The following is a 26,116-nucleotide window of genomic DNA, read 5'->3' on the forward strand; positions in this document are numbered from 1 at the left end:
AAATTCACCTATGGGGAAAAAATCTTCAGAACTGTTTAAATGCAATCTAGTTTCCTGTTTACCAGACATATACCTAAACCAAAGCTATACATAAAGGTTGAAACAGAAAAATATCCCCTCAAAGTTATAACCATAGAAAGATACTACAATAATGTTAATATCATTAATGTCAAATGTTGAGGCAAGAAACATTAATAGGAATAAAGAAGCACACTAATAAAAGAAACAGTCTTCTGGGAAGATAGAGCAGTGATCCATGTACCTAAACATAGTCCCAAAATGTAACCCCAAATTACATGGGATTATAAGAAAAATCGATAAATTCACCATCATGGGGAAAAACTGTTAACACTACTTTCAGAAACCAATATATCAGATGGCAAAAAATTGGAAAAATACAGAATATTTCCACAACAAAATTAACAAGATTGATCAAATGTATGTATATGAAGAGTAGAATCCTGTCTTCAACTAATGCTTCATACATTCATTTCAGATACACATGGTGCATTAACCAAAAGAAAGTCTAAATTTTAAAAAATTCTTGCCCCAAAGACCATTTTCTTTTACCACAATGCAAATAAATTAGAAATGAACAAAAAGATTTTCAGATCCCATGTATGGGTATTTAAAATGCATTTCTATATAATTAATAGGTTTAAAAGAGGACATCACAGAAATTATATAATATTTAAACAACAGTGTGAAATACCAATGGGGTCCAGTTGACACATTAATGTAAATTTATAGATTTTTTTTTCTTTCTTTTCCTAAAAAAATTATATAGATTTAAATAAATTTGTTAAAAGGTAAGATTAAAAGTGAGTTAAGGATACAAATCAAGAAGGTTAAAAAAAAAAAAAAACCACATATAAAACTTAAAATAGAAGAAATTAAAAAGAAAAACCAGAAGCAGTAAAACAGGAGAACTGGTTCTTTTTTTTCCCCTCCAGATTATTTATTTGAGAGAGAGCAAATGCACACATGCAGGGGGAGGGGCAAAGGGAAAGGGAGAGATAGAACCCTCAAGCAGATTCCCCACTGAACTTGGAGCCAGATGGGGATGTGGGCTCAATGCCAGGGCTCTGAGATCCTGACCTGAGCCGAAATCAAGAGTTGGCTGCTTAACCGACTGAGCTACCCAGGCGCACCAGTTTGAAAAACTAAATATACAAACTTTTACCAATAATGATCTAGGAAAGAAAAACAAAACAAGAAAAAGCACAAATAAACAGCATCGGAAACAAAAAAGGAAACTATGCAGATATAATAGAGATTTTTCAGTCAGAAGCGTGTGTAATGTATAACTTTACGCCAATAAATTGGAAAACTAAAAAGTTTAAAATAATAACATCTGTGGGTCAGAGATTTCAAAGTGGCTTGCTTAGCTGAGTGGTTCAGGCTCAGTGTATTTCAATCAAGATTTCAGCCAGGACTAGCCATCTGAAGGCTTGGCTGGATCTTTTCCAAGGTGGCTCACTCACAAGTCTATTGGCAAAAAGCTTCAGTTCCGTGCTGTTTACTGGCGGTACTTCATCACAGAAACGTCTATAGTACTGCTTGGATGTCCTTATGACATGGCAGCTGGCTTGTTTCAGAGTGAGTAATCCGTGACACAGTAAGAGGGAGGCTGCATTGTCTAATTTATGACCTGTCTTACAAGCCACTTCTACCATGTCCTGTTTGTTAGTGGTGAATTAGTAAGCCTATACTGGGGGGAGTGGGAGGTGGTGGTGCATAATTTAACTTGACCTCTTGAAGAAAGGTGTAGTGAATTTTCAGGCATGTTTTCAAACCAGCGCCCTGTACTTAATGTAAGTGATATGGCAATACATAGAAAATTCAAGAGAACCTGTAGATGTATTAATAGAATTAGTAAGAACGCAGCAGGGTTGCTGATGTGAGTCAGCACATATGCATCAGTTTCGTTCTTTGTACTGGTAATAACCAAAGTAAAACTGTAGTAAAAAGAGACCTCAATCACAGCAGAAAGAACAATGGGTTTTTTAAAAAATAAAATGTATAAAAGATATACAAGACCTTCATGGGGAAGATTATAAAAATGTATTAAAAAGATAGCAAAGAATATCCAGAGAGTTCACGTTCAAGGGTATGACTTTGTGTAGTAAATAAAATTTCCAATAGGCTTTCTGTGGTACATGTCAAAATAATCCTGACCCTCAGATGGGATAGAAGATTGCAAATAATTGTTATAATGATTATGAAGAACAACATTGTGAGACTTGCCATAGAAGATATCAAGAACTAGTGATGATGATGACACTAAAGTTATTAAGACCGTGTGATATTGGCACATATATGTTCCACAGACTGTTAGAACAGAGTAGAGAGCCAGAAACATATATATAGAAGAAATTTGTTGTATATTAGAGCTACATTATCCAGTATTGTGGCTATTTAAATTTTAAATGTAAAGTGCCTAGCATTCACAGCTGCAGTAGTGGTTCTCAGCATTCTGGTGTTCTAGTATTAATGCTGTTTTTCGGTAGTTGGGGTGATATATTGTGGGGTTTAGGGGCATTTTTAAAACTTTTTAAAGTATTTATGTCTTGGAACATACCAAGGGAATTATATGGAGAGCCATGTAACTAAAAACTTGAGATCCTTGGTCACTGATCACTTTTTCTCATATTAGTCACAATGACCTGGTCGGTCTCTGGGCAGTTAAAAATAATTTCTTGGGAAACTGATACAGGGATTTGCCAGCCCTACTCCCATTTCTGAAAAATTTCCTAGAACTCTGAGTACATAGACTTGAACTGAGCCAACTCATAGATCTGCCATTTTAACAGGAGAGGCTTTGTAGGGGCCAGGTCTCAGTCAGAAAGAATGTTGTTATAATTCATTGTCCTTTTCACTCAGAAATACTGTTCTATTGACGAAGCTATCAGGACTGCTGATTCAGCTCTGCCGTAGAATACTGGCATTTCCCACTTTGTGCCCCACATTTTAGGTTCCTAACTGGCAGCTAGAAGAAAGCTCCAGCCAAAAAAATACAAATTCTCCCTGTAATTCTTATTTTTATCCTTCTAAAATGGGCCGAAAAATTTAGGGGGGAAAATCCTTATTTTTCTTTTCTTTAACCTATAGTCATTTGTATGTCACCCCTTATTTTCTTTCTCTGGGTATCAGAGGATGCCTCCCCAGAATAGGTTGCCCCTCAGTCTAAAAGGGGGCAGCAGGCAAGGAAACAAAGGCTCTCCTTAAAGTCTCAGACATCTGTTCTTCATCCTTTACTCTCTTTCTACCAAAGGTCTTATCCTTAATTCTTAGGGAATTAAGGAAAAAGAAGAAATGTCTCACACCCCCAATGGTGGTCCTTTTGTCACTGTTCATAACCATGCCATTTTTAGAGGCTGTTTGGCTTAGTTGGTTCCTTAGTCCTCTCTTCAGTCATTTTTTTCATTGTATATCCTTATTTACTAGGGTCCCCAGAGGTTCAAATAAGTGAGGTAGGACACGAGTCTAATAATGACATGTCAGGAGTTCTTGAATTTTAAGTGTCTTCATAGGCGACATCACTGTAAGCAGTATGGAGCCCTCGACCACAGTGGTTCATATAGCTTTACATGCAATAAGAGCACACCTCAAAGAAGTCTGCTAGATCATTTGTGGGCTTGTATAGCCTAAGGAGGTCCCTTGTCCACCCTATGTCACTATGTGAAGGATGCCATACATGCTAGCATCCATCTGGTGCACAACTGAAAGCATTAGGCGGGGACAGATTACAATAAAACTGTGACAAACTTATGTTAAAAATGATGTACCTTATATTTCCACCGTGAATCATGAATGGAGCTAGAATCTTGAGGGTAAGGGGTAGTTTGCTTGTCAAGTAGCATGTTAACGGCCTTTCTGATTCTCAGTATCCTTAAATGTAAAATAAGGAGATTGAGTTGAATAATCCTGAATGGACTTCCTGGCTGTAAAAACTTCATAGAAGTATTCAAGGTTCTCCTTAAAACAGAGTCTTGTGCCATCAGATTGCTTGAGGTGAATCTGGTTTACATTTTGTGAACTATTTAGAAAATGAGTAATTTACAAAAGTTGTAGTTCCTGTATTTTAAAATAACACCAAATAAATGAATAAGTCTTTTTTTTAGGGGGGGAAGGGCAGAGGGAGAGAGAATCTCAGTTTCACAACCCTGAAATCATGACCTGCGCAAAAATCAAGAGTTGGACGCTTCACTGAATGAGCCTCCTAGGCACTCCAGGAGTGTCATTTTTTTTAACACTTTAATTTTGTATAAATGAAGTCTGTTAGGGTGGGTTTAATGAGATTTAGATCTCTAAATAGTCCTGGAGTTATATTTATGCTATTAATATGCTTGGTAAACTTTTAAATTGAGGTATAATTGACATACAACATTATGTTAGGTAAACTTTTTTTTTTTTTTTAAGGAAAATTGAGCTTTATCTCCACTCTGAATTTCACTAATTAAGAATTCTAAGAGAATGAGGGCGCCTGGGTGGCTCAGTGGGTTAAGCTTCTGCCTCCGGCTCAGGCCATGACCTCAGGGTCCTGGGATCAAGTCCCGCATCAGGCTCTCTGCTTAGCAGTGATCCTTCTTCCCTCTCTCTCTCTCTTTGCCTGCCTCTATGTCTACTTGTGATCTCTCTCTGTCAAATAAATAAAATCTTTTTTAAAAAAAAGAATTATTGAGAATAATAATAATAGCAAGTAACTGTGAAATAAAACGGGAACGCCTGACTAGTTCATTCAGTAGAGCATTAGTCTCTTGATATCAGGATCGTGAGTTTGAGCCCCACATTGGGTGTAGATATCTAAAACAAGTAAGTAAACTTTAAAAACAAAAACAAAACAAACAAAAAAGAAATGAACAAAAACTTCAAAGTACTTCCTCTTGCTGTATTCTGGTTGTAGATGCTGAAGTTGTACTTGAAGCCCAGGTAGGCCACAAGGTGGCACCATTAGGTCACAGATAAGATGTTGTTGCAAAAAAACAAAAAGAACCCTGATTTTTTAAAAAATCACTTCATTACAAAAATAATTCATATGCATGAAAGACTTCAGATTGACATTCCAGTGCTTATTTAATATCTTTATTATATAATTACAAATTGTAAACTGAAGACTTCTATGGGGACAAGTCATTTGCTAAGAATATTAAACATTCTGAAATTACACGGTAAAGATTTTGGAAAATACTGAAAGGTATTAGAATAAAATAAAATATCCACGGTACCAGTACTCCATTTGTGAACAATTAATTTTTATTTTAAGCCAATATTTCTCCAAAAGTTGAACTGAACTAAATTTTAGTGCAAGAATATAAGTAAAGTAGTACAAACATTGGAGAAAATATATAACAGAAATCCTTGTTTGGTGTTTTTTGATTTTCTGATGGAGAAAGAAAATTTTACACAAGTGTTTTCTCACTATCCCAATGAGTAAGAAATCCATGAGAATAATGACTCCAGGAATTTAGTCACTTCCTATAAAGTAGAAAATATTCCCAAATATTTTGTTGTTATTTTCTCACACTTAGAAAAGATTACTTTGAGAAGATTGCAAAGAGTTAATTCAGAATATATGACTGAATGTTTCCTGTAAACATGGACCGATGTTTCCTGTGAAGTAAGAAACATTTCCAGATATTTATATCGTTTTCCTGCAGTTTGAAAAATTTACTTTGAATGAAATGATTATAGGGAGTTAATTCAGAATATGTGGGCTAGACTAATGTTTCCCTTTACGTAATCTTTGATGAAAAGTTTCCTAAACTAATTCATTATATGAAAAAGAATTTTATGAAAGCAAACTTAGTGCCATTTGTTTTTTGCCCATAAAATGAGGATAATTGATCATACTTACCTTTTATATAAGACTTATCTAAAGGTTAAATCAATCATTCCAGGAAAAACAATAAGTGCCTGGAATATAATAACTTAGTAAATGTTAAATATTATGTATCTCATGTTGCTAAACAGTTGTTGCATAGTAAGAGCAGACATATAAACAAATTCTTGTTTCTTTTTTCATTAAGCTTTCTTTCCTAAGAGTGTTTACTAAGTAGTACCCGATTAGCCTACTTTCAATTATTCTATGAACTTAAACATAATGAACTGGCCTTTAGTAGCATCCTATAATTCACACATTTCAATTAACCTCACCTTTATTGTTTTAATAAAGTTTTAATTAAGCAATTGAAAGCTTGGCATTGAAGAAATCACAACGTTAAGAATTTTAAACAAATCAAGTTAGACTTGGAAATATCACAAAATCAATGTAAAGTAAAAATATATCTGTAGGAGATCCAGATCTATCTAAAAATTATTCTTTTTGAACTTCTGTTAATTATTTTTGAGACTTGAAAGTAAAATTTGGAGGGTTCTATTTATGAACTTCCTCCTTCAGATGGTCTTCATGGTGCTAGAATATCCTGAAAGGATAATATTCTCAATTCTTTTTCAATTTACTTTCATGCTATCAAAAAGGGGCCTACCTTTTTTCTTTTTTAAGAACTCAAAACAAATATCCACATATTTTGCCTTTATTTTGGACAGATAAGTCCAAGGTTAAGAATTGGGATTCTAGCCATACAATCTGTGAGAATTTATTTCCCAGGCCCTTCTAAGACAGTCATCCAAAAATCGATAAATAGGCGTTCTAAAAGGGATTCAGATTAAAGTGAACTATAGTTTAACATGAACCATACACCAGAATCTTTGAAGTTTTTATTGTGAGCAAAGCAAGCATTACATCAGGATTGCTGTCAAAGTAAAACTGTTTGCCATAAAGAAATAAGACCAGGGCCACCCCTGTGACTCAGTTGATTGAACATCCATCCGACTCTTGGTTTCAGCTCAGATCATGATCTCAGGGTTGTGGGATCAAGCTCCAAGTGGGGCTCTGGTCTCAGCAGGGAGTCTGCTTAAGATTTCTTTGACTCCCTCTGTCCTCCCCCTGCCCCCCACCACATTCTCTCTCAAATAAATAAATAAATAAATCTTTAAAAAAGAAAAAGAAACTAATTCCACATTGTAGCTGGATCCATTTGTGTCACATCTGTTAAATGCATTGCCTGGGAATCCATTATGATAGATTCCATTACGAGAATTATGAGAACCTATCATGATAGTACTAAAAATACTATTTAAAGGTCTCTTAGACTATGTTTTGTTTGTTTTTTAAGATTTACTTATTTTAGAGAGAGAGAGTGAGCAGGGGGAGGGGCAGAGAGAGGGGGAGATAAGCAGACTTCCTGCTAAACAGGGAACCCCACACAGGGCTTGGTCCCAGAACCCTGAGATCATGACTTGAGCCAAAACCAAGAGCCGGTCACTTAACCAACTGAGCTACCCAGGTGCCCCTCTCAGACTATGTTTTTATGAGCTTAAAATGTCAGTGAATTTAAATTCGGGTAATAGGAAAAATGCTAAGCAATTTTTTTAATGTGCTAAGGAATTTAATAAGGAAATTATGGAAAATTAGTATATTAAAGAATAACATCATTAAAATTATTTTTTGAAAACTGGTAATGTAGAAGGGTGTTCATGATACAGTAAGTTAAAAAGTTCAACATTTGCATTTATAGTATGAATTAAATATATATTCATATAGAGAAAAAAGGCTGGAGGGCCATAGCACCAAAATAGTAATAATAGTTATTTCTAGTTGGTAGGATTATGGGTAACTTTTATTTTCTTCTCTTTGTTCATATTTATTTTCTTAATAAATTCTAGGTTTGGTCATAAAAAATGTTACCTTAAAATCTTCTTAAGATGGGGGTGCCTGGGTGGCTCGGTCAATTAAGCATCTGCCTCCAGCTCAGGTCATGATCCCAGAGTCCCCGGATTGAGCCCCTCATCAGGCTCCTTGCTTAATGCTGAGTCTGCTTCTCCAACTCTGCCTCTCAACCCGCTCGTGCTTTTTTTCTCTCTCTCTTTTTCTCAAATAAATATTTTAAAAAATAAAATAAAATCTTTTTAAGATGAACTTAATTGAATGTGTAATCCACAAAGAATTATTGGATTCTCCTATGTCTAGATTTCAGAAAAAATGTGCCAGGCACTATGTAATATGCAAGGATACACAGACATCTCAGACCCATTTCTTGCATTTTAGAGACAAGGTCTGGCAGGAATTTTTGCAAACAGTTGTAAGCAAGCAACCGAGCTTTGTGTGACCCATTTCCTATTGATTATCTTGATAACTGCATAGAGGTGGCATATTAGAAATAGTGTAGACTAAATTTGAAGCCCGCTCTGCCATTTAATAGCAGTGCGGCATTAGACTCATTAACCTCTCTGAGCCTCAGAAATTATTAAGACCACTATGTTAAAGAAATATAGCCATTGAGGAAAAGCAGGCTGAAAAAATATATTATTAACATTTTGAGAAGGAATTGTTAAAATTTTGACTTGTGCAGAGCTAGATTTCTTTTAGATGTGGCTTTTTTCCCTTACCCTAGTACCTGTGGATCTGTACAGCACTTGGATTTTAAGAACAGTAATTCTAAAGTGCTAGCAGTTAAGATTTAATGACTTCATTGGAAGTTCTTATTTTATGGTTCTTTGAGGTTATTTTTGTATTTTGAAACAACTGTATCCTTTTAAAAGTTTAAGAATAATCACATGAAGTATAGAGAATCCAGATTTGGGTTTCCATTTACTGTATATCACTCTCAGTTTTAGTACTTTTCTAGGACATTAGAAAATGTAGGCAGTCCGATCTGATAATGCGTCTCTCCAGGTATGCCATTTTCCCCTTGCATTTTGCTGAAGTGTCTGATGCTTTGATCTCTGATCAAAGTTGCTATGTAGGCATAATGTCAGTCCATGTGAACCAAGAATGTATCACTTAGTCTTGCCTTTCCCAGTGAAAAGCAAAATGAAAAATAAATCAATACATTATGTATGGTTGGTGATACTGGATATAGAAGATGAATTTAAAGTTAGGTTTAATGAATGTATATTAAAATACAACAGGTTTTCTCCATTAGTTCTTACCCACCAAGAATACTATCTTAAGGTTATATAGATATGGCCCAGTATTGACATAAAAATATAAAAGAAAAATAATATTAATTAGAACTATCAAGTCAGTGACTCACATGCTTCCTCTAAAATGCCCTTATTGTTTTGTCATTTGGATTGAGACATGCGCTGTGTAGCATTAAGAGCTCTTGTTACTGACATCTAGGTGACTGCTTCCCTCCAAGACATGACCCCCAGAGTCTGCCTTTTAACAATCCCAGGGAATTGGCCTCTGAACTAGTCACTGTCCTTCATGGACACTGTCCCTTAGGAACCGGGCTGTGGTGAACAAGGAGAGGATTTGGGGGGCTTGACTGTTCCCACAATTGACTGTTCTTGTGGGTTTTCCTCTGCCAGGAATCTGTTATCAATTTCCTTTCTTGGAAGTCTTTACTCCCCACTAGAGGTCACCCCATTGCTAGATGATGCTCTGTTACCAGGGGATCAATGCTCAGTGTTCCATGCAGGCTATCTTCAGTACAGCAGAGAAGTAGTTCCCCAGAACTATGCCCATCCTCAGGAAGTTAATAACTATTAATTTTTGAGTACTTAAGTCACACAATTAGTAAGTAGCTAAACCGGGGATCAAACCCCAGCTCCAGATACATTCTGGGTGAGGGAGCCAAGCTCTTTTAACATTTTCTGACACTAGAAAAAGTGCCTGTTTAGATTATTATACACTCCTGGAAGTAGTCCCTCAGGAAAGTCAGACAGTATCTTAGCTCTCTCCCTCCTCCTCTTCTACCTTGAAAAGCAGTCTTCACTATGCTTAGATTTTATGTTCATTTACAGGGGAACAGACTCATCCGTCTGTGAATCTGGAAAGATAGTAGTTCAGTTTTCATACTCACACATTAATGTTTCTAACTCTACTTGTGGAATGGTTCTTACTGCACACTACCTTTGGTAAATACTAGGATCTTTATTAACGCTTAATCCAACAAACTCTTCTGTAAATTACCTCTCGCTGTCCTGGTTGTGTGAGCCATCCAGGCAGATGATTCCCAAAGAACACCTTACTTTCTCTTTTCTTTTCTTTCTTTCTTTTTTTTTTTTTTTTTTTTTGCATAGGGACAGTAGGCACCTTCAGATTTGACTGTCTTTTTTTTTTTTTTTTTTTTTTTTTTAAGATTTTGTTTGTTTATTTGAGAGAGAGAGAACACAAGTAGGGGAAGCAGACTCAGCAGCAGGGCCTGATCCCAAGACCCTGGGGCCAGGACCACAGCTGAAGGCAGACACTTAACTGACTAAGCCACTCAGGCACCCCATAAATTTTCATTTAGTCCAAATCTTTAAACCTCCATACCAGCAATTAAACTCCTGGCCATTTGTTTTAGAGAAATGAAGACGTCCGTTCACATAAAAACATATACCTGAATGTTTTAGAAGCTTAACACCTCCAAACTGGAGACAACCAGATGTCCTTCAAAGGGTGAATGGCTAAACAAGCTCTGGTGCATCCATACCATGGAATACTACTCCATAAGAGAAAAGAATCACCCTATTGATACACACTACAACCTGAATGAATCTTCAGAGAATTATGTTGAGTGAGAAAAAAAAAGCCAACCCCAAAAGGTTACATACTGTATGGTTCCATTTATATAACATTCTTGAAATGACAGAATTCTAGAAATGGAAGACAGGATAGTGGTTTCCAGGGGATAAGGTGGGGTGAGGGTGGAAGGGAAGTAGGTGTGGCTGTAAAAGGGCAATATGAGAGAGCTCTGTGGTGATGGAAATGTTCTAGATCTTGATTATCAATGTCAGTATCCTAGTTGTGATATTAGAGTTTTGTGAGATATTAACATCGGGGGAAACTGGGTGAGAGTACACAGGATCTCTTTGTACTATTTCTTTGAACTTCGTGTGAATCTACAATTATTTCAAAAAGTTTAATTAAAAAATCTTTAGTCCTCTTCATTCCTTGAACCATAGTTAATATGTGTTCTGAGTTTTACTTTCATAACTTCTTGAGAAGCTATTAATAGATTTCGAGTGATTAGGTTCTAAATGGGGTGTTAGACATTTTCTTGGCAGGTTTCAAGTATAATTAGGTCTAATGCATTTGTGTAATATTAAATTTGAAATCACATAAATCTGTAATTTGATCAAATGTATTTTCTTATGGGACTTGCCATCAAAAGAAAGTGGCAGAAGTATTGTCTTGTGAATTTAAAGAAACTTTCTTATGGCTTTTTAAAAAATTTTTATTTAAATCCCAGTTAACTAACATAGTGTAATATTAATTTCAGGTATATAATATAGCAATTCAACACTTCAACACCCAGTGCTCATCACAACAAGTACACTCCTTAATCCCCATCACCTATTTAGTCCATCCCCCCACCTACTCCCCTTATAGTCACCATCAGTTTAGGAACTTTCTTATGAATTTAACAGGTCATTTAAAGGGGTAACTATTTAATCTATAATTCTGTCTCCAAATGAGAAGCAAAGTTTGTTCTTTTCATAATGTGAACCCCACTATCTTCAGAATAACATCCACAGCATTTTAACATTGAAAATCATGTATTAGAGGTAGGCTTTAGTCATGAAGATTCAGCCTCCAGTGGTCAGGATAAGAAAGTAAAGGTATTGTACTTTGGATGAACTCAGAATATTTGTGATTAGAAATTGATTAGAAAGTGATTAAGTGGCTGTAATTTGAAGTTTGTTTAAATTGGTACATATAATTTGTCAGCCCTCATCTTCTAGTCTTGCAACGACAACCCTTTTGATACAACCTGATTTATGTATTTAAATGGAGCCTCATAAGATACCATTAATTATTTCTTGTACAAGTTTATTTAAAGGAATTTGATAATATTGAGCATGAATAACCAGTAAAAACTTAATCTGAATCTCAGCCTGAGCCACAAATTTGAGATTTAGTCTTTATACCCTACCACTTAGCATAGTATCTGCCATATTTTGAGTACATAGTAAATGTTAGTTTCATGAATTTACACTGATGTTTTGTGTTCCCTGCTGCCTGTGCATGACCCTACTTCCACAATCCCTTTAAGGGGCAGACAGGGTACTTGAGATGTCTCTTAGTGCAGAGGGGAAACGTGAGGGGGTCCCAGCAAGAGCATGAAGGTGGGACAGCAGCATGTTTCAGGAGGAGCATGGTCTGGCATGTGGAAAAGTCTGCAGATAGATTTGGGCCAATTTTTCTTTCACACTGAAGAGCAAAAGGGACAGAGGATCCATCTCATAGGGAGATTTAAGTATCAGCATTGAGGATGGATTAGAAATATTTCTCCTTAAATGTATCCTATTTGGTTTAAATATAAATATTGACTGTTTTTACTTACCCTCCATAGCATTTTATTTCTAGAAATGCTTTTGTGGACTACTGTGAGATCTAGCCACTATTTATAATATGAAAAATAGGTATTCTGAATTCCAGTGACTTAGAATGAATTTTCAGAGTCCAGTTTGTCCTCTACTAGTGGCACATAATTTGATTCTTTTTCTTTTATCTTGTTGGCCATGCTTTCTAGTTTGGGGCAACAGAGCCACTCCTTAGGAGGCCTTCTGTTCTCCTTTTTCACTACTTTATTACTTGTCAGTTACTACTAGCCTCACAAATTGATGCTTTACCAATAGATTTTCTGGAGAATATCCACAGAGCCCACCAGCTTTTCTGTGTTTAATAGAACAGCTAGACTTATGTCACACCCTTATTAGAACTGAAGTTTTTGTTTACTGTAGGTCCTTGTTGTCACATTTCTTGATACTCTGTTGAACCTTCTTAAGAATTCAGAGAAACTGCTGGGTGACCACTGAAAGAAAGATCTAATCTCCAGGCTTACGTGAGTATTTTTCTGCTGTCAACTTCCTCACAATATGTGAAAGCTACGATACCTTGTTTTATGGCTTATTCAGTTCTGTGATCAAGATGAAATATGTTATCTATCATTGGCCTTACTTAATTTGGGGGTAAAGTTAGTTTCTCAAGGACACAAAGAAAATCACAAAATACACCACTCTTATTCTCACTTAAAAAATAAACAAGGAAGACTTTTTATCCCCCACCACTGAGCCAACATTCAAAAGAATCCCAAGTCTTCAAACCACAAGAATTCTTACTGTGTTAGAACCAAAAATATCAAGTTTGTTTTTCATTATCTGTTTTTATAGAATTGAACCAAAAGACGGTATCTCTTGAAAAGCACTTGATATGTGGTATATTATTTTTTTTAAATGCCTCTGATAACTTTGTCCTTTTTAATTATCTAATCCAATGAATATGGAAGGGGAAAATAGGTTACCCTCAAAAGAGAATTCTTGATTATTCTATTTTATTAATTTTTTTTTTTTAAGATTCTATTTATTTACTTGCCAGAGATCACAAGTAGGCAGAGAGGCAGGCAGAGAGAGAGAGAGAGGGGGAAGCAGACTCCCCGGTGAGCAGAGAGCCCGAGGCAGGGCTCAATCCCAGAACATGAGCCAAAGGCAGAGGCCTAACCCACTGAGCCACCCAGGTGCCCCAATTCTTGACTATTTTAAAGAGTAATTTCTTCTTCTTCTTCTTCTTTTTTTTTTTTTTTAAAGATTTTATTTATTTATTTGACAGAGAGAGATCACAGTAGGCAGAGAGGCAGGCAGAGAGAGGGGAAGGGAAGGAAGCAGGCCCCTGCCGTGCAGAGAGCCCGATGCGGGACTCAATCCCAGGACCCCGAGATCATGACCTGAGCCGAAGGCAGCGTCTTAACCCACTGAGCCACCCAAGAGTAATTTCTTCTTAATGGGTTGATTTCTTTAAAAAGCATTATATAGTGTCATAATCTGAAATCTGTTTTATCTCGATCTCTGTATTTCTTAATCCTTAGCAGGTTTTTCCCATATTTAGAATTATCCTTAAGAATAACTTCTCACCTATTATATGCAGCATGTCATTAAGTTGTGCTAATTCTATCTTCTCTATCCTTCTCCATTGTGATCCCATCTATCTGCCACTGCCTTTGATCTGGCTGTCATCATTTCTTAGTGACCTGCTGATCTTCCAGTCTCCAGCCTCAACCCCCTCTAAACTAACCTTTCCTTCTGACAGAGTAATCTTTCTGAAAGACTAATATAATAAGACCATGCCATTTCCATGACTTGAAATCTTTCAGTGACTAAAATTCTAAAATTCAGTATAATAACCCTTACATAGAGTTGTTAGGAAGATTAAATAAAATTCATTAGACACCCTTGGTGCGATGCCTGCCTTGGAACAGGCCTTCAGTGTGTGTTAATATTATCCCTTTGCACAGAGAACCCATGAAACCGGCAGAGCTCTGGTGGAAGGTAGCCCACATCTAGAAGGACCGTGGCTCTGTTGGGAAACCAGGCTAAAAGGAGTGGTGGCCAAGAATCTCAACATACTCGATAGCCATGCTTTCCTGAATCCCCTTGAGGTTAAACACAAGAATAGATTGGTCTAATATCCAGCTCTATCAGTGTTTCAGAAAGAAAGCCTTTATCTGACAAATTACAAGCCAACCCTGTCTGTGACTCAGTTTTTGTAACTATGAAGTGAGGGAGTCATCTCTATAAACATATTGGTCTTTGCCTTTGTGTTTTCTTCTTTTGGTTTGCTTTCTCTTGAGTTTCATAGCAAGGTTTCTTTTGTCAGACTTTAACTTTTCTTAAATGAACCAAGAGGAGGTCAGGGAGATACACACACACAAACACACACACACACACACACACAGACCAAGAGACTGCTGGGGTAGTGAAGTATCAGTGAAAGAGGTGTGGACACACTGGAGAGGCTAGGTTGTTCAGTTGGATTAAATTTGCAGAGTGGAAACAGTTGGGATTGTTGCCTTTGTTCAGCCTCTATTCCCAAACAGACCTATTTTTCTTCGTCTCCGTCTTCAGACAGTGGTAGTTTGGCAAAATCCGATTATTTAGATAACCACAGAATAGTAAAATAGAATCAATACTATAAAAAAGTCTGAATTGATTTCATGGTATTTCCAATTTTTCAGTTTAGTTTGTTGCTTTTCTTAGCTTTTCTCCTTCTATGAAAATTGAAGTTTCTGCTATAGACAAAACATTCAGCGGTCTTTATTAAAAACGAATAAGCTATTTCATTGTTTTTTCTTACTGATTTAATTAACTTTTGAGTAGGTAGTTCTGTTTACCATGTAGAATATCTCAAATATGATAAAAAAGCACATATGGGAAAGAGAGTTACTTTGTTTTAAATAAGAATCTCTACCAGCAGTAGCATGTGTTTGAAGTTTAAGGGTAATGTTATGTATGTCTTCTGACAATGCAATAAACTAAACTCTAAGCAATCATATCTTCCTTAATTTTTAAAAGTTCTTAATCTTTTGCCTAATAAAAAACAAAATAGAGCTTTATAGTAATTTATTTGCAGTTTTGATCAAGTGGATATGAAGAAAATAAGACATTTTAGTGAGAAATAAAATCTAATTGATAACTTTGTTGTTGTTTCTGTTTGCTGAGGTAATTTATTAGAGGCAGGAGGCCAAGAAGGATAAGAAATAGTGCTTCTCTAAATGACTTCATTGTCTTGATTTAGTTTGGCTTCTCCAGATCTCACCTCATATTTCATTACAGGCATAGTCCATCCACTCCATCAGAATAATGTCCTACGTTTTCGTAAATGATTCGTCTCAGACTAATGTGCCCTTGCTACAAGCCTGTATTGATGGAGACTTTAACTATTCCAAGCGGCTTTTGGAAAGTGGCTTTGACCCAAATATTCGTGACAGCAGGGGCAGAACCGGCCTTCACCTCGCAGCAGCCAGAGGGAATGTAGACATCTGCCAGCTGTTGCATAAATTTGGTGCTGATCTTCTGGCCACAGATTATCAAGGAAACACAGCTCTTCATCTCTGTGGCCATGTGGATACTATTCAATTCTTAGTTTCCAATGGACTCAAAATTGATATTTGGTAAGTGCTCTGTGGTTTTTGAAGTCGAGTCATTTCTTCCCATTAGTTTGTCAACCAGTGGTCCAATCTCAGAGTCTATTGATTCTGCATTCTCATTGATCAGCTGCAGTGACAAGGTCAACAAGGCATGGAGGACAAGGTAATCTTGTTAGGGGAGTGAGAAAACGAGAGGCCAACTTCTAGATTTATGCTGAAGCAGTACAAGTTTTCTGTGAAAACAGTGGTGAGGTTCTGCTACCAGTTATTGCATATTGACGGATAAGAGAAAAAAAAAAGGAAAAAACTAACATTTGTTGAAAACGTGTTATGCACCAGGTGCTGTGCTTACTTACATTAGCTCATTTAATCCTTAGAATGAATAGCTCTTAAGGTTGTTGTTATCTTCATTTTGCAAATGCAGCATTTGATACAAGAAGGGTTTAAAACAAAGACAGAGGTCACACAGCTGGAATTTGAACTTAGTTCTGCCGGATTCCAAATTGTTCTGTCTTCTATCGTATAATATTCCATGCTGGCTTCATAATCTCTCTGGGACTCAGAGTCCTTTTTATACTGAACAGTTTGAAGAAATAGTGTTTGTTTTAATGATACCTTGTCTCAGAGTGGAAAAGGTGTGAGACCATCTTTAAAACTGAGCTTGACCTTTAAACTACACTTATATGTTGCATTGATTTATTGGTGCTCTGCTGTCCCTAAATCTGAAAAAGACAGCAAATGTGATGGACAAATGTGGTGCAAATTGGCTTTGGGATTCACTATTACTTGGCTCTTTTCTCTTACTAGGGTTCAGTAGCTAGGTGAGCCAGAGCAGCTTGTTTGGTTGCTATGGGCTTTTATTTGCTTTTAATTCTTAAACTTAAAAAAAATATATGCCCTATTGCCATAAAATATAAATGTCAGGTAGGAATGAATTTAGAATCTAGAATTTGCAGTTAGTTTCTAAGAAAATGCCCTATGTTTCTTTGATTTATTCTCATTTATTTACACTTTTGCCTATATATTCTTCTTCCTTTTTCCCTATAAGGAAAAAAAATAGCTTAACTCAAAATTAAAATTCCAGTTCAGTCATTGGTTCTGCTCTGGTCTTTGAGTTAATTTGGCCCACTCCTTTGTCACTGAGAGCTAAACAAGAGGGTACTAATGATATAATCCAACTATAATGATGACGTCTTTATATTTATGAACTTTTTTTTTTTAGTAATCATCAAGGTGCTACACCCTTGGTTCTGGCAAAGCGCAGAGGAGTGAATAAAGATGTCATTCGATTGCTGGAATCTTTGGAAGAACAAGAGGTAAAAGGATTTAACAGAGGAACTCACTCAAAACTGGAGACCATGCAGACAGCTGAGAGTGAAAGGTACTTAACAATGTAATTTTTTAAGAGACAAGTCACTTTAAGTCTTTGGATCTTTTATAATAACTTTGTGAGCTTTCTATTTATTTGCTTTCAAGTACAGAGCTTTGATACTTTCTTTGAACTTTATATAAGTCCGTATGGCTCCAGATTACAATTGAGAAGCTATTAAGAGAAAGTACTACGTGCCCACATGCACGTAATGTTCTGTTAGTCCCTGTGCAAGGAAGCCTTGCAGTATTGTCAGCACAAGGGTGAAGAGGTGGTTAAGAGCTGAATTTGAGGGAAAGAAACAGGAGTTTGAGAACTTTAAGTGCAGGTCACAAACAGAATGGAATTGCTTAAAGCGGGAGAAGGATAAGTAAGACTAGAAACTTGGACAACATTAGAAAAGACTGGAAAGGCCATTTCAAAGGTAAAGTGGAGCACTGAGGAAAAGTAAAACAGGAGGAGAGAAATGAAAATTTAACACCCAGTTCAGGAATGTGAAAGTGAAAGTAACTTTCTCATGATTTGGAACAAATGAAATTTGGTCTCCTGTAAGTAACTGAAGCTAAGATGTAGTGACTGACAGGCCTTCAGTATCTCATCATTTCTCATCTAGAAGCAGTTTACAAGACGGTTCAGGGAGCTCTGAAAAGGTGACAAATCATCTTTTCTCCTGGCCCCACTAGCTCAACAGGTAAAGTCCATAGTTCAGACCGAGTTGTACTAGCATGGAGTCTGGTTGATTGCCACAAAGTTTCAGGCTTCCAGGTAATTGCAAGGTAGGACAGGTGATGAACCTGCTATTGTCTCCTCCCAAAATTTTCCGTGGAATATATTTCAAGGGTTCTCATGAGCTGTTGACCCAGTAGTTTGACTGATCAGGACTTGGAAATAGGATCATATGCTCCAGTTAGACTGTTGGGATCATTGTTTCTGTGAGTTCTAATTGAAATTGTCTATTTTTCTTTATAGTTGACCCTTAATTTTATTCCTTTGTACCAGTGATTGCTTTCCTTTCCTTCATGTGCTGGCTGGTATACTCCTTAGGAACCATGAATTCTACTCTCAATCTTAAGACTATTTGTTTAGATACTTCCAAGAACTTATTACTGTCCAAAGAAATTAAGAGTTTTACTTCTAGAACAATGCATGCTGCTCATGAGTTATCACTGAAAACTGACATGTAGATAAAATAAGAAGTCCAAGATATATTGCAAGCTCTTTTGCTCCCACCTGTGTACTCTGAATTGGCAGAATGTCATAATCAATATGACAACATTGAGTTTTCTATTATTTGTTGAAGACTGTGTTATTCCAAAATATCTTGAAATTTATTTTCATGAATACTTTAAGTTTCTTTACCATGAAAAAAGTCCAAGAATGTGTTTTTGCTTGGTATGTTCTGGGGACCTTGCTTGCTACATTTTGTTAATAGCCAGTTTCTTGGCATCTCCTTATCAGAAATATATGTCTAACTTTATTTTGCCTAGGTAGTGATTACTTACTAAGTAGTAGAAATAATTAGTCGTTTGAGCTGCTCCACATGAAATATTTACTCCTGCTTCTCTCACATACCTGTCATTTCCTTGCATAAGGATTTGTATTATTTATAGCATTGTGTAAAGCCAGTTCTTAAAAACCCAATTACTAATACTTGTACTGTGTGGTTGCACTACCTTACTCCTGCCCTTCAGTATCATGGCAGACATGTGGTAGTTGAAGTTTAAATTAAAAAACTCAAGGACAACATCATTGGTCATTAGGGAAATGCATAGCAAGGCCGTAGTGGGTTACTACTTCATACCAGTAGGATGGCTACAGTCAAAAAGATGGAACAACAAGTATTGGTAAGGATGTTGAGAAACTGGAACCCTTGTACATTGCTGGTGGGAATGTAGAGTAGCAAAGCTGCTTTGGACAACAGCCTGGCAGTTGTCAAAAAGCTATACAGAATTACCATATGACCCAACAGTTCCACTTTAGGTATATACCCAAGAAAATTGAAAACCTGGTTTCGTACAAGAACTTGTGCACAAATGTTTATAGCAGTATTATTTATAATAGCCCAAAGGTGGAAACCACCCAAAAGTCCATCAACTGATAAATGGATAAACAAAATGTCATCTGTGCATCTAGTGGAATATTACACCATAAAAAGGAATGAACTACTGATATGTGCTACAATGTCAGTGAGCTTTAAAAGCATCCTCCATAAAAGAAGCTGGTCAAAATGCCATATATTATATAATTCTGTTTATGTGAAATGTTTGGAATTGGCAAAAAGAAAGTAGGTTAGTGGTTGCCAGGAGCTGATGGAAGTGGCAATGGGAAGTGACTGCTAAAGGGTACGGAGTTGATTATAGAGGTGATTAAAATGTTCTGACATCAGTGGAGGTGGTTGTATAACTTTGTCAATATACTAAAAAAAAAACGCCTTATTGTACAAGATGAATTTTATATATGAACTATACCAATAGAAAAAGTTATGGAATAAAGCTTAATGGGATTGGCTAGCACGTGGCATTGTGGCAAAGCTGTGTGATGATTAGCAGAACATAAAGCAAGTTTTGAATGTACTCAGTATTTTCCATCACTCTTAGGATTCTCTGAGACATAGCATAACTTAAGGGTCTATAAATCAAGATGATGAAAAATATTTTCCCACTCCCCCATATATCCTAAATTTAATAGTTATTTTAAATTTGTGGGTATAGGATGACAAAGACACTGTAGATGACACACGTACAAAAAAACTTCTGAGCATTCAGTAGAAAACATTTCACTGGATAAGGTCACTATGGAAAATTCTGATTGGCAGAGCTTCTTAAGCTCCTAGAGATTGCTCAGCGGAATTCTCGTTTTATATCTAATATCTTTGAACATGAGATCACATCAGCTTGGACATTCACTGTATTTCATACAAGTCCGAATTAACCTCTCCTGAACTTCTTTATCTAATCATGGTATCATGTGTTTAAACCTTCTCAAAGTTCCAATCTTATTTTTGAACTTGCTTCAGTTTTCTTAAATTTTTGTATTCATATAGACTCCCACTGAAAATGTCTTTTCTTATTTAGAGAATAAACATCTTTTAATATAGAAGAAAGAAAAGCTTGGATATCAAGCAGAGTGGCCAATTAGGAAGTCAGCTTCCTATGATTAGAGAAGACCTCTAATACTAGTAAATGCTGAAGAATGTCTGGTTAAGTGTCAAGAAGTAAAGTAAAATTATAGGTTAAATAAAAATGCCAGTTTGTAAGACACTGTTTTATTTTGTTTCCATTGTTCTGAGCCCATACGGTTGGAAGAATATGAAGAGAAAGGTTTTAGGAAGGGTGGTAAATGATCTTTTATAAGCAACAGATAGTTGATACATAGGATTATGGTGATTGTGGCTTTAATCTAAATGATACCCTGTTATTGGACCTGCATTTTGTGACATAATTGCAGGTGCTAATTGCTCTGAGCTTTAAATTCTTCACAGTGTGGCCATCCACATATCAAAGTCAGATACCCTGTTTTCTACTTTCAGGGGTCATATTTCTCATTGATAGAGTTCTGAAAACCAGAATTATTCTTATGGCTTTTGTGCTACCTTATTACCTATTGTGCTACCTAGATTCAACCTTTATGCAGAAACAAAATAAACTTATTTTGTATTATTGTACAAGAGAGAACTACAACCAGTGGGTGGAAGCTATTAAGAAGAATTCCTAATGACTAGGCTTGTTCAGATGTTCAACAGACTGAGCTAAGTGTCCATTTTTAGAGGATTACAGTTAAAAGAAGTAATTCCTTCATTGTTCAGATAATTTAAAAGTTAATGAAAATCCCCTTTTGACTTTAAGATTCACACACTGTGTAAAAGTGAATCTAAAATCATTTTTAGATTTACCCATCTTTGCTTATTTTCATTAATATGAATTCTTAAAATATGAATCTTTGTTTTGAATTCTTCTAAATTTAAAGTAACTTAGATACTAAGAGTTTAAAACAACTCATTTGACCTACAGTCAAGACTTCTGCTTGGGACCTTTTCATTAGAAAAGGATTTTTGACTCTAATTCTGCTGGATACCAAACCAAGAAACATAATCATTGCGGCTTAATTGGCAATTGAATGTAGATTGTCCTGATACATGCAGATACATACATCAGTACATGAATGTATGAGAGCACGTATATGTCAGATTTCTTCTTGCAAGTGTTGTCTTGGCTTTTCTAAGTAACATGGTTGCTGTTGTATCTTTCTGAAATGGGTGGAATGTGTTGTTCATGCCCCTTTCCTTTGTCTTTGCTCCTTTTCACAGTGCCATGGAAAGCCATTCTCTCCTCAATCCCAACCTGCAGCAAGGGGAAGGAGTCCTGTCCAGCTTCCGAACCACATGGCAGGAATTTGTCGAGGACCTGGGCTTCTGGAGGGTGTTGCTCTTGATCTTTGTCATTGCTTTGCTATCTCTTGGCATTGCGTACTATGTGAGCGGGGTGCTCCCCTTTGTGGAGAACCAGCCGGAACTGGTGCATTAAAGGAGCCCATGGGGGTGGGGCCTATGTCTCTGGCTTCCACTGTTGTCCTGAGTTTCTCAAACGTTTTCTCTTAGTGCAAGGCAGTGAGGGCTGTACATTTTTTCTTTGTGCATTTTTATGTATTGTAATCCTTTTCGAACAACGTGGTCGTTTGAACTAACCACATACCGTAGTCAAGTATACTTCATCCTAAAGCTACCTCTGACTCAGCCCAACTTGTTAGAATGCCTTCACATAGCCTTGTTTCATAAAAATGTGGAGGTGACTGAAGAATGAAAGATAAAGGAAGAGACGAGGGAGTCCTTGCTATAGAAACCTTACCCTAATATGGACCAACTAAAGTGAAGTGTTCAATAGGAGAAAGATTTTCTTATGTGATTACTTTTTTGTTAGTTGGTTGATTTGGGTTTTGTTTATTTTTGCAGGAGCCCCTTTTCTTCTTTTTCTTCTTCTTTCCTGGGAATAGGGGAAAGAATGAAACATTAAGCTTAAAACTTGAAGTGCTTTTTTTCACATCCTGTATAGCAAATCAGTATTGTGGGAAGCTGTTTGGTTTATTTTAATATTTTTAAAGTCTAGTTACAAACCGAACAGAACTCTAGAAAATTAGCTGTGTTTTCTTCAAAAATGATTGATTTGATCTTCTATTTATTTGTTTATAGGATAATTTTGATTCTCTTTTTTGTAAACTGCTTTGCTTGTTGTTAATATCTGTGAAAAAACTTAAGTTCATTTAGTTCACTTTCATGTTTCCCCTAGTGTTTTTATCAAAGATCTCCTGTTCATCAAATATTTAGTCAGGAAACACTTTTTCTACTCAGTAGTTAGCAGGGAAAGATAATTTGAACATCTGTCACTGTAATTCTGTAGTGTAATTATTGTGGAAAATTCAGCTTTACAGGCTAGCTGTGCTGTCACAACTGTACATGCAGTCCTGTTTAGAGGCCCTGTTAGAATTGTCTTAACAGTTTCATCTGTGTCAGTAATTCTCTGATGCAAGAACGGATGGAGTATTTCTGAGGTAACCATGTTGAGCACTGCTGTACTGGGTGCCATTAACTCTTTATGGATGGTAATATTATGTAAATCGAAATCTGGTCCTCAAACTATATTGCAGCTTTCAGCAGTATGTTTGAAGGGCTCGTTTGTTAATGACTCTGTTATGTATAAATCATATTCTTGAGTTTTTAAAAAGTATATGAAGTTGATAATTATTCACTGAGTGTAGTCAGAAAATTGTAGTGAAAGAACTAATGGTTTTATTTTTTAGAACAAAGGCATCTAAGCTACTGCTAATTGAACTGTTGTTAGAGGTAGAAATTATAGTTTAGAGTAGGATTGGCATTTCTGTGATTCTCATTGCTTCTTGATATTTTCTCTTGTATTTATATATGTAGGATGAGGTGTTTTCTTTCATGTGGCTTTATCCTCTCTTAAAGAACTGTTTAAAAATTCCTGATTTTACTGACTGCTTCAGGATCAGCTCAGAGAGTCTTGTTTTTAGGATAGAAACAAAATAAATAAAATACGATAAAATAAAACCCGACTTTAGAGTGGAGAACACTAGAACTCAGAATCAGAGTATATTCAGAATGAAAGCTTTGGAATTTGCTTTATGTTTGTAGATCTAAATAGATAAGCAGGATTGGTTAACATATATGTAAAGATACTGCATTTTTAGAAGATTTTAAGTGCTGATTTCTTTCTATTTTAATCTCTGCATTCAGCATTCAGTAATACTACCAATAAACGCATTTATAGTCTCTTAATCACAACCCATTTTCTTAGTGTGTCATTGTTTTCTTTTAATTTAGGACTCTTTGTAATGGGTTACAATTGCCTGTTTAAAAAAATATTTTTTTCAAACCTGATATAACAGGTATATTGAATTTCACATATGTTTGCCTTGTAAGTGCTCTGAAACTAATTTGGGTGAATTGCTTGTGGATTCAAGAGCGACAGTAGCTACCATGATCAAGCACCTTTCTTATTTTTACTTAACGTGCCTCATCTTGTGCTGCCTGTCAGTCCCCTGACGCAAGCTACATTTTCCCATTTTGCAAAGTGAGAAAACTGACACAGGGAGCGTTGTGACCTATCCAAAGTCAGACAGATAGAACATAGTGGAACAGGGATTCCAAGCTGAGGCTCTACCCCAATTATAAGTTTCTTTTTTCCTTCTGCCCCACTGTCATACACCTAACAATGGAGTAATCTAGAACCTTGCCTGCTGCCATCACAGTAATACATTACTAAATTTTCCACCCACATTCCTAAAAACTTTCCTCCTCCTCTAATGCTCCATTTACCACATCTTCTTAGTATTACCAACCTTTAAAATTAAAGGTCTAACTCTGGCATGTTCAGAAGACCTTCCCTAGTTAACCTTGACAGCCCATTTCTCTGCCTCTTATTTCCTCATCAATTACCATACTGAATAAACAATGTTTTTTCATTTGTCTCTTATTATAAGCTTCATGAGAGCAAGGGCTTAATCCCTATTACTACCCTATTTGTCCACAGTACCTCCTATGCTGTGTAGGACTCTTTGTACACACATACTGACAGCATTGCTTTTTCACCTGTAGCTGTATTTTTTCTTTTCAGATTAAGTAGCTTTTTACCTTTCACATGTTCTAACAGGCTGCATGTGTGAATGGTGTTGTTCATTCTTTCACAGTATGCCTGTCACTTGATAGAAGAATTGCACAGTTATGAACACTGTGGCTCCTTTACTAAGAGCATGCAGGCTCATTTACCATAGGTAAAAAATATATATACACACACATATATAATTGATGTATTCTTGCTCTAGAAGTCCAGGAACAATACTTAACCTGTTAATGTTGTTTTGATTTGGCTTTTTTTTTTCCCCCCCAACCAGGTCTTATTCTTTGTCTTGTGAAGTTGTTCATGTATGTATCAAAGTACTTTTAGCTGCAGGAAACCAAAATCCAAATTAAAAGTGGTTTAAACCATAGGAAGTTACTGACTGATACAACTGGAAGTGTAGAGGTAGAGTAGACCCCAAGGGTGATAATCCAAATTTACCTCAGTTCTCCTGTGCTTCTGGCTCTGCCCTCCTTGCTTGTTCACTTCATCTTCCAGCTGGTTCTGAGATGAGCTTAGAATTTTCAGGCCTCATATCCATTTGTAATCATGAAGAGAAAAAGAAAGAAACTGTCTGTCCTGTGGTTTTCTCCTAGGAAACTTCCTGCCAGGCGCCCAGCAAACTTGCTCTGTGTTTCATTGGCTGACATTACATCATGTTTCCTCTTCCCAAACCAACCACAACCAGGCACTGGACAGTGAAGCCTGGATTTATGAGCCAGATACTGGTGACGGTGGCAGTGATAGAACCCATATGATTGGCTTGGAGCAGTGGTTTTAGAAAAATGGTTGGAGGTTTGCTGGCAACTAGTGGGCAGGGGGGTCAGCTGTGTTTTATGTCCCATAGTACATGGGAAGGTTTAACACAATAAAGAATTGTTCTATAGGTCATGATTCTTGAATGTTCTGTTGAATATTCAGAAAAAAAAGAAAGTTTAGTTTTCTGAGCCTTAAACCCAACTCCATTTTTAGTTTTTTTTAGCCTCTCTAAAACAACTGATTTTTGCATATTCTCCTTATGACATATAAAGTTGACATTGCTTACTGACAGTGAACATGTTTGAGTCCTTTTCTTTGTGCTTAGTGTTACATTACAGTATTTAAATTTTAACCCAAGTCGTATTTGAAAAAATTATATGATATTATCAACCATGTGTTAGATGTATAAGACATGTACTAAATTTTGACATCCTAAAAATTTTTTTACCTAATACATTTTATTAATTGTGTTATGTTAGTCACCATACAGTACATATAGTACATATACAGTAATGTACAATGTACATTCAATGTACATTGAATTTTCCAAGAATACAACGATGCAATCAGTGAGGGAAGATTTTACTTTATTTCATTAAAACTTGACCTAGAACTGTACCTGTCTCAGAAAATCTTGTTACCAGTGCTACTGGTGATAATTGAGTCACCATCACAGGTCTGTGTATAGGTATTGATGACTTTATTGCTTCTTGTGTGGCCGTGCCTAAGCATTTATATATTGAAATACACATTTTATTATCAATTACTTGACCTTTATTTTGCCTTTATATTGCGTGACTTATATGAAATCACTTTATTGATTTTAGCAGTTGTTACTTTTTTCTGGGACTCATATCCATACTATACCTTCTCTCATTTAGTCATCTTAATGTACCCTTTCCAAATAGTTTATCCAGGAAATAGCATTTCATGAA

At 36.2% G+C, this 26,116-nt stretch overlaps 1 protein-coding gene and 1 long non-coding RNA gene across 5 annotated transcripts in view; one reads left to right on the plus strand and one right to left on the minus strand.

Annotated features, from left to right (window-relative positions):
* ANKRD46 (ankyrin repeat domain 46) overlaps window positions 1-23,587 on the plus strand; it is a 33,901-nt gene extending 10,314 nt beyond the window's left edge. For all 3 annotated transcript variants that reach the window (XM_059165915.1, XM_059165916.1, XM_059165917.1), the window contains exons 2-5: window positions 12,742-12,842; window positions 15,607-15,944; window positions 17,143-17,301; window positions 21,596-23,587. In XM_059165915.1, coding sequence (XP_059021898.1) covers window positions 15,634-15,944; window positions 17,143-17,301; window positions 21,596-21,812 — 687 coding nt within the window. In that variant the 5' untranslated portion in view covers window positions 12,742-12,842; window positions 15,607-15,633 and the 3' untranslated portion in view covers window positions 21,813-23,587. The remainder of the gene's footprint in view (window positions 1-12,741; window positions 12,843-15,606; window positions 15,945-17,142; window positions 17,302-21,595) is intronic.
* The window catches only part of LOC131826547 (uncharacterized), a 35,282-nt gene extending 10,023 nt beyond the window's left edge, over window positions 1-25,259 (minus strand). For both annotated transcript variants that reach the window (XR_009351643.1, XR_009351642.1), the window contains exons 1-2: window positions 24,864-25,259; window positions 3,789-3,891 (exon numbers count right to left, since the gene is read on the minus strand). This is a non-coding gene — a long non-coding RNA (uncharacterized LOC131826547). The remainder of the gene's footprint in view (window positions 1-3,788; window positions 3,892-24,863) is intronic.
* Between the last annotated feature and the right edge of the window lie 857 nt (window positions 25,260-26,116).

This window comes from Mustela lutreola, chromosome 3 (assembly GCF_030435805.1).
Source record: "Mustela lutreola isolate mMusLut2 chromosome 3, mMusLut2.pri, whole genome shotgun sequence".
NCBI lineage: Eukaryota > Metazoa > Chordata > Mammalia > Carnivora > Mustelidae > Mustela > Mustela lutreola.